The sequence below is a fragment of the Tachysurus fulvidraco genome, chromosome 18 (genome assembly GCF_022655615.1).
Source record: "Tachysurus fulvidraco isolate hzauxx_2018 chromosome 18, HZAU_PFXX_2.0, whole genome shotgun sequence".
NCBI lineage: Eukaryota > Metazoa > Chordata > Actinopteri > Siluriformes > Bagridae > Tachysurus > Tachysurus fulvidraco.
The window spans coordinates 6,523,145-6,538,144 of NC_062535.1; the positions used below are offsets into that span (position 1 = coordinate 6,523,145).

Here is a 15,000-nt window from a genome sequence, read left to right on the forward strand (position 1 = left end):
GACACGGTGTGTACACAAGGGGGCAGTACAACACATATATGAGTGTAGTGCTTTTTTTCCCACTACAGCTGGTCTAATATTCCCAAGAGATAGTTGGTGGCTCTGTCAGAAACTGTAACTAAACTTATAAAACACACATTGACATAGCTAATAAAATGACCAACAATTGATTATAGTATATAAGAGGGTTTTGCTACAGAGTAAAAGTGCCAAGTGTAAGCAATTTGGGACAGTATAGTTCAGACTAAGACTGTCTTAAAAGTCTTAAACAGAGACAAACAATTATAAACTGATGTCTATTATTATAAGATGTTAACTACTTTTTAGTGGTAGTAGTAGTCTACTGTTTTATTTTGTTATTGTTCTCATTGTTGTTTATTTAATTGGGGTATAAAGTTCCGCATTACATATTCAATGCAACCCTGATCTGAATAAAGCTACTGAAGATGATTTTTTTTTTTTTTTTTTTTAAATAATATCATGGACATTTGTTGAACAGTTCCCATGAATATGCTACTACAAATAGATTTTTTTTTTTTTTTTTTTAACTGTTATTGAAAGTAAAGGCCTACACTAATGGACGTATGTGTCCCTGATTCCGAAAGAGTTTTTCCCCAAATTAAAAATATGTCCAGATCATTTACAGTGTTCAGTCAGTTGGGACAAAAATGTCAGAGATTTTATTATGATATAAAAATGTACAGTTTAGGCCAAATGTTTAAAAACAGAAGCAAAAGAAAAACGCTCAATACCAAGCTCAAGTTTTTCCACAGCTCCACACTTTGCCCTGTTACCATTATTGTATATTAAGAGGCAATTTCAGTAGAATGTGTAAAAACATGTTTATTTTCATTTTTAATTACTGTATCAGTTTCAGTGTACAATTTGACATAAAATGTGTTCTCTTCTCACAATTCTTTTGACACCAAATTTTTAGATAGTAAAAATAGATTCTCTTGAACCTTTCAGACCAAAGTTCATTCATCCACAAGTTAATTTTTCTCCTTGCCAAATGATGCAGTGTCTGTCTTCCCAAGATCTTTATCTTGCAGAACTAAATTGTTTGTAAAGAGTTGAACCAAATTTGTGGGAGTCCACAACAGTTTTCCTGAGGTCTTGGAGTTGCTTGGATTTTTAGATTAGATTAGATTCAAATTTATTGTCATTGCACAAGGGTACAAGGCAATGAAATGCAGTTAGCATCTAACCAGTAAAAATAAAAATAAAATAGATAGATAGATAGATAGATAGATAGATAGATAGATAGATAAGTTTACTCCTATTTATGACAATAGGCCTGCCAGGAGTTTGTAAAAATGAATACATGATGTTCTATACTCTTTAAAGTGAGTAATCTAGGTGTATGTAAACTTTTGGCCCACTGGATTTTAGATCATTGTGAATTAAATTTATTAAATAAATCTAAAACTTCTATAATTGATTGTTTTCAAATGACCTCTGATGTAAACAATGTAGATTCTGTAATTGACATGAAATGTGTAGTAACAAAATATGTTGCAAAAAACAGAAACTGAATCTTTAACTTGTGTGTATATATTATACGGTGGGTTATTATGAAGAAAAGCTAACAATTGTCAATTCAAAAAGTCTCATTTATCTTAATTCATCCTATAGGTATTAGAGAATAGAGAAGGTCATTTCTCTACTTGCATTTGTTTCAGCATTTCAGTGATCAATGCATTGCAATAAAAATCTTAAATGTCTGAATATAGGTTAGACTTTAACAGTCATATGCAAAAGTTTAGGAACCCCTTACAATTTCAATTTATAAATATTTTGGTGTTTGGATCAGCAATTTCATTTTGATCTGTCAAATAACTGAAGGACACAGTAATATTTCAGTAGTGAATTGAGGTTTATTGGATTAACAGAAAAATGCACAATATGCATCAAAACAAAATTAGACAGGTGCATATATTTGGGCACCCCAACAGAAAAAAAACAAACAATTATTTAGTAGAGCCTCCTTTAGCAGAAATAACAGCCTCTAGGTGCTTCCTATAGCCTGTAATGAGTGTCTGGATTCTGGATGAATGTATTTTGGACCATTCCTCCTTACAAAACATCTCCAGTTCAGTTAGGTTTGATGGTTGCCGAGCATGGACCGCCCGCTTCAAATCACCCCACAGATGTTCAATGATATTCAGGTCTGGGGACTGGGATGCCCGTTCCAGGACATTGTACTTGTTAATCTGCATAAATGCCAGAGTAGATTTTGAGCAGTGTTTTGGGTCGTTGTCTTGTTGAAATATCCAGCCCCAGCGTAACAAACTTTGTGACTGATTCCTTAACATTATTCTTATTCTTAACATTGAGTGGAATCCATGCGACCCTCAAATTTAACCAGATTCCCACTACCGGCACTGGCCACACAGCATAATGGAACCTCCACTAAATTTTACTCTGGGTAGCAAGTGTTTTTCTTGTTATAACTCAATCTTTGTTTCATCACTCCACAGCACCTTATTCCAAAATGAAGCTGGCTTGTCCAAATGTGCGTTTGCAAACCTCAAGCGACTAACATGTGTGCAGAAAAGGCTTCTTTCATATCAGTCTCCCGTACAGCTTCACCTTGTGCAAACTGCGCTGAATTGTTGAACGATGCACAGTGACACCATCTGCAGCAGGTTGATGTAGGTCTTTGGAGGTGGTCTGTGGGCTGTTTTTGACCGTTCTCACCATCCTTCAGCTCTCCAATATTTTATGTGGCCTGCCACTTCTGGTCTTAACAAGAACTGTGCCTGTGGTCTTCCATTTCCTCACTATGTTCCTCACAGTGGACGCTGACAGCGTATATTTCTGCAATAACTTTTTGTAGCCTTCCCCTAAACCATAATGTTGAACAATCTTTGTTTTCAGGTCATTTGAGAGTTGTTTTGAGGCCTCCGTGTTGCCACACTTCAGCGTAATTGCCACCTCAAATACCTTTTCCCATGATTGGCTGCACCTGTCTATGAAGTTCAAGGCTTAATGATCCACCAAACCAATTGTGTGTTCCAATTAATCAGTGTTACATGTAAGTAGGTACAGGTATTCAAATCAACAAAATGTCAAGGGTGCCCAAATGTCTCATTTTGTTTTGATGCATATTGCCCAGTTTCTGATAATCCAATAAACCTCATTTCACTACTGAAATATTACTGTGTCCTTATTTGACAGATCAAAATGAAATTGTTGATCCAAACACCCAAATATTTATAAATGAAAATCATGCAAATTGTCAGGGGTTCCTAAACTTTTGCATACGACTGTAGATACAGAGATATTTGATCATTTGTGTTTGTAAACACGACTTGAACACATTCCCTCCATCATGTTATTTGCGTTTTCTTTGATAGTGGAGCAGCGCGTCGTGACAATGGAGGCGCCCACGGTGTTTTGTCGGGAATTAAACACACACACACACACACACACAGAAGGAGGGAAGGAGCTGAGAGCCTGGCAAAAAAATGAGGCAAAAAAAACCGTATTTTTGTTTGGAGCAGGAACACGTGGGTCTCCGTTTAAACGTCTAATTGGGATTCCGACTTCATTTGTTATTCATTTAATTAGCATCAAGTTTACATACACGACGTATTCACAGACAGGACGGAAATTCTTGAAGAAATCACTGCTTCTGGGTCTCTACCGGTAAGCCTCTTTTCATTCAGAGACTGCACAGTGGGATTAAATATACCCAGAAGTCAGGTCAGGCTTTAACAGGGTGTGATTTAAGTGCCTCAGATTTCCAGTGTACCTTGAAAATTTTACCAACAAGCAGCAAAACCATTGTGAACATTGTTGCTCCATAATAAATAGCCATTGTTTTGTTTTTTTTACATTGTTCTACATATATACTGTATGTTATTTGGCCTACTGAGAACTCAGAACGTCTCTGGAAACCTAAACTTGAGACCCTGAGATTGCAAACTCTTCTTACTCAAGGTGGTACCATTTAAAAAGGTTGGCTGACAGGACCCAAAGGAATGAGCAGGACCTCCTGGGAACCACACATCGTGGTGAACATGCCCCCCCCTCCCATACACACACACACCGCCCAATCCCACCCCATACCCCCCCCCCCCCACACACACACACACACACACATAAACCAGACATATTAAAGTGAGGGTTCCATATGTAAACTGGCACCACTAATCACTCTTGTAAGATTTCTGTTTATAAAGTGCTCCATGTATGAGACCATGTTGTGGTGAACTAATACATTAGCAAGGTTTAAGCACCTGCATTCATTTAGCCAAAATTTATTACAATACAATAAACTAAAATGCAACACAGTACAATATAATACAATACAATACAACAAAATACAAGTATACTTGCCAATGAAGCCATTCTGCCTCTGGACCACCAGGGGGCCAAAGACAACCCAATACAATACTGTATTATAAAATATATGTTTGTATATATATATATAAAATATATGTCTGCTGTAAACAGGTTAGACCAGGGGTCGGCAACCTTAAACACTCAAAGAGCCATTTGGACCCGTTTCCCACAGAAAAAATACCACATGGAGCCACAAAACCCTTTTGACATCTAAAATGAAGATAACACCGCATATATCGTTTTTTACCTTTATGGAAAGTATGGAAACAACTGTTGTGTGTTGCATTTATGAAATCAATTAACTGCTACCGATTAAACGCAATTTTATTTCTGCAGGCAAACAAAAATATTTTGAACAGTTTGAACTAGCCTTAAGAAAAAAGACGCTGGGTTGAAGGTTACTTTCAAATAAAATGTTTAATATATAATTGAGTCCTTCGTATTCATGACCAGGGCTCTCAAGTTTTGGAGACAGGCAAGCATGACCTCTCCAACCCCTCGCTTTTTTTATTGGATGTTGCGTTAAATCTTTCCCCGATAGTGCTATTTTCTGATTGGCTATTGTGTAGCCTCTTTTTTGATTGGCTGATAAGTGTCAGGCTCGACTAAGAACTGAGACGCGCTTGATTCCTACCCGGTTCCACAGAAGAGACAGCAGTGCGGACTGATACATTTTGGGCGCTGCGGCTTATTAAATATATGATAGTCAAAAAGTTTTTCTGCGTGAGAATATGATGTGCGGCGGGAGAGCGTGAGAAAAGACCCAAATGCGTGACTGTCACTCTCAATGCGTGACACTTGAACGCCCTGCATGACATAAAAAATTAACTTGCCGGCTGCAGCAAACCAAAACTGCGCCTGCTTCTGTGTGTCGGATTTCGTAAGTCAGCAGTTATGACGCATATTTTGAGCGACCAAAAAAAAAATTAAACACGGTTTATTTTAATGTTACAAGAGCATCATGATATTAGAATTTAGAATTACACTTTTTTTTAAAACTAACTAACAAAAATAAAAACATTAAATTAAATATTTATTTTCCAAATCTACAGGGAGCCGCAGCAGAGGGATGAAAGAGCCACTTGCGGCGCGGAGCCGCGGGTTGCCGAACCCTGCGTTAGGCTGTAGGCTACTCTTCAGCCAAAATTAATTCATTTTAAAAAGTAACGGGTAACGCATCATACGGTAACGGAGTTACTTTATTTAAAAAAGTAACGCATTAGAGTATTAGTTACTGTCAAAAGTAACAGCGTTACAAGTAAACTAAAACACAACACAATACAGTAGGCCTATACAATACAACACAATAAACTAAAATACAACACAACACAATACAGTATAACACAATACAACAAAACAATACAGTATAACACAATAGAACACAACACAATACAGTAGAACACAGCAGAAAACAACACAATACAGTATAACACAACACAATACAGTGTAACACAATAGAACACAACACAATAAATTAAATACAACACAATACAGTGTAACACAACAGAACACAACACAATACAGTGTAACACAATACAACAGAACACAATAAAACTAAAAAACAACACAACAAAATCAATTAAAATAAAGCACAACACTACAGTGTAACACAATAGAACACAACACAATAAATTAAAATAAAACACAACACAATACAGTGTAACACAACAGAACACAACACAATACAGTGTAACACAATACAAATCAACACAATAAAAATAAATTACAACACAACAAATTAAAATAAAACAACACAATATAGTGTAACAAAACACAATACAGTGTAACACAACACAATAGAGTGTAACACAATAGAACACAACACACAGATACTTGGCGATGATGTCATTCTGATTCTGATGATGTCACATAATTCTAATTCCGATTCCAATTCTTTAGCCTTTATTCTTGAAGAAGAACAAATGCGCAGTAGCAGCAATTCTGTTTATTTGAGGAGACTAAAGGATTTTCTTTTTCTTGTTCAGGTCATTTGAAGCCATGCTGGTATTTATTTTGTGTTTGTCTACACTTGTAGGCAACAGCGAGGCTCAGTGCTTTGGCTGTAGTTACTGCTGTGAAGGAAATCCTCCTTATTGCTGCTCATACTTGGACTATGTGGGGTATGTACACTCTCGTAGGTCACCACACATCCACACACACACTTCCATTTTTACTCTCTTCTGTTGTTACCATTAATCTGACCTGTAACTTTACCTAGCAGCTTTTTTTTTAATTGTCATGCTCCCAAATCTGACACCTCCTTGATATCTAGTGCTCTGTGATAATAACCATTCCTGACTAGCTTTGAAAATATAGTAAAAAAATTTTTGTAGCAGACAAATCATAAGATTCTATTGTATGATTGTATGCGAACATGTTAGCGATCTCCAGATAAGCTCCAAGAGATGTTAATTACGGATTGATAAGCTCCACTCAGTCTTCTAGTCACGTGTGTTAAAACGTTACGTCTCTGTGTACGTGAGATGCCAAGCCGATCCTAATTAAGCTATCAACTCATTGAAATAAATGCAAACCACATGGACGCTCGTTGTTAGCTCAGCCTTAACAAAGACTTAATTGGATTAGACCAAAAGACACTGCTATAAACAAAGGTTCTATGTAGAAGCATACAGCAGAATGTTAAAAAAGGTGATGAGTTTTAGGAAGCCTAGACCTTAACTTTGCTTGAAGGGTTTCGTGTAAGTTTATACGTATCCTAGATGAGTCAGAAATGCAAATGAAAGTTTTTCCCAAAGCCTGTGGTCAGTGAAGGTGTAATATATATGTGCAAGAGATAACTGTGCAATTCTTTAGTACACGTTTAGTCAAGCACACAATAACAAAAACAACAAGGCAATTTTGTTAAAACAACAAGCCAATTTTCAGTCAAAGGATTACAATTTAGCTTAACTAGAGATAAATTTTGTTAATTTCTGGACATTCATTAATCTCCAATGTCACAGTCCACCTTTACCTAAACCGGTGTATGTGTTTGGTCTAAATATTAATTTGGTCTAAATAATAATTTCTTGTCTCCCAAGCCAAAGCTCAGCCAATCTGCCTCCCTTAGCTCTTTTTTCTTTTCTATTTATATTTTAAAAAATCTCATTATAAATGATTTTTTTGCACAAAAACATACTCATTGGCATTTAACACTTTAACAGCACTGAGGTTTTTTTCTGGTAATTCTTGAAAGTGCAAAGTAATTAGATATCAGTTCTATAGACACAGATTTGGATGTCTGTTCTGGATTGGGAAAATTCGAGCTTCTTAGCAGATGCTGATTTTCCTTTGACATTTTCTGGTATTTCCTGGAGTCCATGATACCATGTGTCCTAGCGAGGAACCAGAAGGTGTCCAATCTTATCCAAAACTCCAGTTTTCATTCCAACCATACAGAAGCCACACCTCACAGTATTTTGATTTAAAGTGTGGAATCAGATGTGGCTCTTGCTTGATTGGGAGGAAAGCAAGCACCCACACCAACCCTTTGTGGATGAGATTGGACAACTCTTTACCACACACACCTATGATTTATTTATTGACAAATATGACCATAGAACCCAGTTCCACTTCCTTTACAACATGAAAGAAAATGCTTTCCTCTAATGTGCCATCCAAATATGTTTTGTTCTGCAAATCCTGATCCAAGTTCTAACAGTGAATGTGTGTATTTTCAGGTATGTATCTACGGTAGGTAGCATGTAGCTACATGTATGTAGCTTACTGCCATTTGCACAACTCATTGCATAAATTTTGGCCTGTGTAATCATTTCGTTATGAATTGAACCAATACCAGTACTAGTAATTGTTTCAGAACACTCCAGTGTACTTACAAAAGCTATTTCGTTTATTTGAGAGTTATTTCATTTATTTTGTTACGTCTGCCAGTCTAGATGTGATTATATAAATATTATTTATTTAAAAATGTACTTCAAGATATTGTTGCTAAAGCTGGTGCTACATTATTTAGACCCTGATGAATAAAAACAGAATTGACGGAGGGTGACTGTCCAAATGAAGTCCCGTTTCCATGATATTATTTAATTTACTAAATGTTTTTCATTAAATAAAGACAGCCTGATTTTGCTTATTGTATGTTTGTCTGTTTTATTACAAAGCTTTGACATTTCTCTTATTCTTTGTTAACAGGGGAACAACGATCTCAGGGATGGTGTTTGGAATACTCTTTTTGGTAATAATTGTAGGAATTATTTTTATTTGCCTTTGCATGTGCTTGAAGGGCACAAGTGAAGCGCGATTGGGCACCTTCAACGCTTTGTACATCAACAGGGTAACTCGGAGCTGTTCAGGTAATGAAGCATCTCACTTCACCGCAGTTTTGTGCAGAACCGAATGATTTTGTTACACATCTGCAATTTATATTGTCGTATTTATTTTTGTCTGTCTTTCAAACACAGTGGAACCACCTCCCTATAACCATGACTCTGGAATGCCTCCCTCAGATATTCAACCTCCTCCATATACCCCATCGCCCTCCAGAACAGCCAACCGCTCACCGCCTCCACCGTACCCCACCACCACCATAACCTCTAATCAGAAATTACAAAAATAAACTTTCATCATGCTTTGGCTCCAGAAGCTGGTTGGAAAGCCCTATTTATGGTTTTTAGGGCTGAACATACAAAAGTATCAAAAGTTGCCTCTGGTACATCGTGAAGAAGAAAAAATAAACTGAACACTGCATTCTGTACGTTCAAATGACTTGGTTATATTAAAGAGGATGTGAATCATTCCCAGGGTTTGAACACACTTTATTGACTTTATTGTTTTGTCTGAAAATTGGAATAAATATGCCGGCGCTGGTCTTACGAACACTTGGATTACTCTTTAACACAAAACGTAAAAGCAATGTCGTGAATAAAGCCACACTCGATTTTGAGATTGTGACGTGAAATATTTGTTTCTATTTTATGATGATCCGTATTGCTCACTGGCAGCGCTTTCATCTGTGAATTGAAACTAGACGATGTTGATGTTGAAATTCCAAAAGAAATGGTGGCTCAATGGTTAAGGCTGTGGGCTGCTGATCGAAAGAGTGAAACCTTTAACCTTAACTGCTCATTCTATCTTGTCTCAGATGTCCAGTAAGTCGCTCTGTATGAAGACATCGGGCAGAATGTAGCAATTGCAATTAGCAAAATGTTAAAAATGTAATAAATTTACATCAAATAAATTTACAGTAACTTCAGGAATGTTGATACATGCGGTAACTAAATGTTTTTTGTTTTTTTAATAGTAAACCTATGAAATAATCTTTCATGTGAGATAAAATCATTTAAAGGTAAAGAAAAAAAACTATGTACAGATACAGTTACCATTTTGTTAATCTCTTCATGTGTTTCATTCAATATTCTGTGCCTGGAGCTGTGTGTGTGTGTGTGTGTGTGTGTGTGTGTGTGTGTGTGTGTGTGTGTGTGTGTGTGTGTGTGTGTGTGAAAGAGAAATAGCATGCAGTGTTGGTGTGTGAGTCCGTAAGTCTGTGTGTGTGCAAGCATGTGTGAGTGTGTGTAGTTTAACAACTGTCTCAAAACAGCTTTGCAGAAGTATGGAAACAGAAGAGAGAGAAAAAAGAAAGAAATATAGAAGAAGAATAAATAAGGATTTTACCTAAATGGAACGATGACGCCCGATTTGCAGATTTAATATCAGACAAATAATGAATATCTCTCTCTCTCTCTCTCTCTCTCTCTCTCTCTCTCTCTCTCTCTCTCTCTCTCTCTCTCTCTCTCTCTCCTTTGTGATAAAGGTTAAAAGTTGAACCTGTACAATATTTGGTGCAGCAGCTGCTCTCTGACTGATCACCACACGGTGGCAGCACCAGCGAAGGTATTTTTGCACATTCCAGGAACATGTCTATGCATTTTATGGCATTTATTTATCAGTAGCGTTTATACCACATAAGAAAGCCTGGAGCGGACATTCTGGACGGGGTGGTTTTATGGCATAAAATAATTCCATCGAATACATTTATTGGCTGGAAAACTGTGTGCCAGCAGTTTACCGAAGCTTGTGTCTAAAAATATAAATCTGATCTGAGTGAGTTATAGAGCATGAATGATCTCTAAAGGCCCATAACCCACCCCAACACACACACTCACACACACAGCCTTTTCAATTTTCAATTCCATTTGACTCTGACTCAGATTCCAATGGTTGCAGAATTGACTCCCTCCCTGGAGCCGATTCAAAGAATCGATTCTGGCCCATTTCTGCAATAACTAGTCCTGATGTTAGAGTGAATTATAATTAGTGATTTAAACATCACTGTGTCAAACACCAAATTAATCAACAATGAAACTTAATGTCCATTTAAAGATCTAAGATGCGTCATTTCCAGACATTCAGCACTGACTCCAAGTTTTAAGTGGAATCCATTTCACTCGCGTAGAATCGACTCACGGTTTCCTTCCGAAGGTTGATTCATGTTTGGAATCGGGAGACTCGACGCTTTACGGAATCGACTCCTAGTCCTACCCCTTGTTCGGTCAGGTGACGCTGTGTGCCGTCTCGCTGTTACACACGCTAACATTAAGAGCATTATTAGTCGGTTTCTGGCAGTTCTAACTCTCAGTGAATATCCGAATCGTCTGGAAGATCTCTGTTAAAATGTGGGATTGTCGGCTTTTATTGTTATTGATGGTCTCGAGCTCGGCTCTCGCACTGGAGGTAAGAACCTGATACAATTAAGGTCGTGTTGTTGCAAATGGGTGGCGCACTATGTGTATTACTATGTATATATACAGACATAATAGTCTTAATGGTTCAAATGCCATGTTTAATCACGATCACATAGACTTCAAAGAACAGAATTATGACTTAGTAACATTTCAACACCGGTGGTCTTTGATCTGTATCTAAATGTATCCTTTATGTCATCATTAAAGCAGTGCGGCGATCAAAATCCAGATTACTCCAAAATAAAAGTGCCATAAGTGATCAATTATATATCAGTTAAAATATGTATATATAAAATGTCTGAGACGTTTAAACAAATTCAGTAGTTGTTCATCTGTAAAAGAAGCTGACATGCCAATAAAACTGGATTTCTTTGGATTATTTAATTATTACATCGAATCTGGATTTGGAGCATGTTAAGGAATTAACCCAGCAATTTAAAGATCGAATAGTTCATAAAAAATAAAAAAAGATAACGAAGAATCCACACTTTACTCAGGATGATGTTTTTTAAAATTATTATTAAACAGAATAAACACGAATACATAGCAATCTGAAATGATTTCCGAGTTTTTGGTTGTTGTTTTTTTTTTTCCTTAAGAAACTGCCTTTATTTGAGGATTGCTGGTGTTTCCGGCTGCTGTTTGAACAATTGCGCAGTAGATTCATGTAGAAATATCAACGCTGTTCATGTGTGAGGAGGGAAAATTTGCGGTTTGTTCTGGTCTGTGAGGGAATTCAAAAGCACGTCCCTTCTTGTCATGTATTTGTATGTTGTAAATCAGGCCAATTTCCTGAGGAACATGTTCTCCACACAGCCATACAGTGGACTGGAACTGTTAGATGTAACACACAGGAGAAAAGATGGCGGCGTTTAACAAACTGCAGTAGCTGTGCCTTTTTAATTCAGCCAGACTCTGAGAAAGAGAACAATAGTGTTTAAGGTATAAGGTCTTCGAGACAAAGCCTCATTCTTGTCTCTAACCAGCCACAGACAGTTACATGATATTAGCACTATTGTCTTTACACAAGCCCAAGACTCAAGATGCTGTCATGTCTTTATCATCTCAGAAATGTCTACTGTATGATCCCTTACATTCACCTGGCTGTATTATACACACTAAATTATACACACACCATGAATATATCCAGATGCCTTTAGGGCGAATCAAACAACAGGCAGATATTTTACATCATATCGACCGTGTACACAATAAACCAGAGAAATGATCACAAGACGATGAATTTGGAGCCGTATTAAAACGTACAGCACGACCTTGAAAAGATATATATATATATATATTTAATGTGTGTGTGTATTTCTTTAATAGCAATAGGCACCTTGTTGTTTTTTTGGCCCAGCACAAAATGGACAAATTAAACTGTGCTTGTAATCAAGGAGCAAGCTGAGGTGTCAGGATATAGGCAATCGGGCCAATATGTAAGTATATACAAAGCTATAGACTATGTTTGCATAATTCATCCATAATGCCGCCAGTTGGGAAATATCCCAATGTCATCAGGCAAATATCGTTATCAAAAGGATAACGCTATAGTTAATATCGATGAAGTATAAAGTGAGAGTTGCGTTGAAGGTCCGAAAGATTGATCGTGTCCTTAAAACCCCTTGGTCATAAAATCATTCTTAGAGCAAGCCTTTATCTTCCTATGTGTACGTTTCTCATCAGAGATGTCATCATCATTACCTTTTTTTAATACGGCCTGAGGATACTTAATTATGTATTTTAATTATGAAGTGTTTATTATCGTAAACGAAGAAAGATGTTCATACTTCTTGCTAGAATCAGACTGCAGGTCTATGCTGCTGCTGTATCATGTTTATTATTGTAATATAAATCTTTAAAAAAATATTCTCATGATACTTAAACTGTTGGATCACTGACTGTAAGTCGCTACTTTTGGTCTTAGCGATTGTTATTGCGTTCACTTCCTCATCATAGAAAATTCTGTATACCGTTAAATTACGTATTTTTTGTTGCTGATCGTTAGAATGCTTCATGAGAAATGGTCAGTCCTGAGTCGGCTTTTGATAACAACTCGTAGCTTTGTTCTGTCTGATCTGCCTCCCCTTCATGTGTTTTCTTTTCGATTATCCTTGTGTTGTGCTGCTGTTCATCGCTTTATTCAGTGCTGTAGCTCTGAAAAGGTCACATTACCTACAGTGGAATGGAAAGCATTCAGAACCGGTCACTGAAAAAGCTGTGTGTTGAATAGGCAGCTTTGTTTGGCTAAAACAGGACTTGTCAGCAGGTGAGGGATGTTGTGTCTGGAGGCAGGAGCATAGCCATGGCCTTCTCAATAATGGCTATGACCAGCTGGCCAGGATTCGACAATCATTTTGCTCATATATATTGTGTTATTCAGTGTTAATCTTATTATCCTGTACACTGTTTTTCTTACGTTGGTCCTACATTTGGGAGGAAACCTTTATAGTAGCTTTATTGCTTTCCCTAAATATGGGCTCATTGTCCACTCCTGATGTACATGTCTGTTCCTTGAGGTCATGATGTTTTTGTCCTCATTCTTGTTTTTCTCTTCTCAGCCTTGGGCATTACCCATATAGTCTAGCGTGTGTCCTTTGTACTGTATGTACACAACAGTATAAAAGCCTGCTTTTGTTTAGGCTATGGAACACCCAGGTTGACTTTTATTCATGCGATAAAAGCATCTTTTCAGTTATCATACACATTCAGGATTATTTAGAACTCAATCAGTTCTGTTCACTGAATAAAATGTTTGTTTTATTTGGTTGAATACGGCTGGCTAATCTCGTAGTCAACTAGCCATTTGTTAGTCTGTTCATCAACCCATTGTTGGTTAATAAGACATGCTGCTAATGCTGCTAATTAGGCACATACATGCATACATTTTAGCACAAATATGTGATATTTTTGTGTCATCTGTGCGTAACTAAGCTGTATTAGTGCTAGATCTGGAGCTGGGTGCAGGTGTGGCTCTAATTCGATGCCCTGGAGAAAAACCCAGGAGCCTCCAGCTAGATGATGACGAGATCCAAGGATAATGCAGATCCTCCAGTGGTCCTGCTGCCTTGGCAACGGTGCTGCAACTAAGTGCAATCAACTGTGCAGCCAAATTGTGACAGATGTTTTTTCTTGGGTTAGATGACCTTTGACTTTCACCGTCAGCTGCGAGCAGGAAGTGTGATTAGTGCAAAGCTCTAAAGCACCCTGGGGATCTTATTGGAAGCCACATGGAAGCCACACATGGAATAACCTTGGCACCGTGACCTGATTACAGGTAGCAGCATTACAGGTTGTGCCTCACTGGATATCAGAGTTCATATTAAATTATTGCTTTATAAGAAATCTCTTGTATTCCTTTATATTTTTACATGGCTTTAATGGATGCTGAGAAAAGAGGTGACTTATTGTCTTGTGCTCTGTTCAGAGTTTTACAGGTTATTGCACATCTCTAAGTGTAGGCTGGCTTTCTGAACATATAGACAAAAAACACACAACCTACATATTTACGCTGTATTGATTCTGTGTCTTAAATAATCCTGGTTGTGTACAGTCTCCTCCTTGTTCCTCTGCATTGCCTGGTTGTCGTAGCACCCAGGCCATCCCTCAGTGCCCACCTCTATAATTAGTGCTCCCTCGGGTAGCCGTGATGGAGGTGGAGTGCTGTGTGGTGTTCACGCACCTTTTCATGTTCATGCTGCTGTTTTTTTTTTCCACTCATCGCCTGATACATTAACCACGAGTGTAGTATTTCCATTGTTTGGTAAGGATTACAGCAAGCATAACACCTGGGAATATGATAACATGAGGTGGCATTCTGGACTGTTATGTACAAAATTCATACATGCATATATATATATATATATTATCTAAAATATATGCATTTGTATGTTGTTTGTTTTTCCTTTTCTGAATAGAGCTTTTTCCTCAGAGCCCCAGCGTGTAAGTG

General features: G+C 37.4%; 2 protein-coding genes across 4 annotated transcripts in view; both read left to right on the top strand.

The window, feature by feature from the left end:
- The first annotated feature begins 3,449 nt into the window (after nt 1–3,449).
- cyyr1 (cysteine/tyrosine-rich 1) lies at nt 3,450–9,106 on the top strand. Of its 2 annotated transcripts, XR_007138421.1 has the most exons (4): nt 3,450–3,651; nt 6,386–6,470; nt 8,503–8,663; nt 8,772–9,106. XR_007138421.1 is itself a non-coding variant. In XM_027156001.2 (3 exons), the coding sequence occupies exons 1-3, from the start codon at nt 6,349–6,351 to the stop codon at nt 8,924–8,926; spliced, it is 438 nt and encodes a 145-aa protein (XP_027011802.1). In that variant the 5' UTR covers nt 6,248–6,348; the 3' UTR covers nt 8,927–9,106. The 2 variants fall into 2 exon arrangements, 1 of the variants encoding a protein (XP_027011802.1); XM_027156001.2 differs by lacking the exon at nt 3,450–3,651 and having other exon boundaries at nt 6,248–6,470.
- A 1,728-nt stretch (nt 9,107–10,834) lies between these two features.
- Nucleotides 10,835–15,000, top strand: part of appa (amyloid beta (A4) precursor protein a) — a 36,621-nt gene continuing 32,455 nt past the window's right edge. Inside the window, exon 1 of one of the 2 annotated variants that reach the window (XM_027156070.2) lies at nt 10,835–11,040. In XM_027156070.2, coding sequence (XP_027011871.1) covers nt 10,981–11,040 — 60 coding nt within the window. In that variant the 5' untranslated portion in view covers nt 10,835–10,980. The remainder of the gene's footprint in view (nt 11,041–15,000) is intronic. The other variant, XM_027156069.2, reaches the window with a different exon arrangement.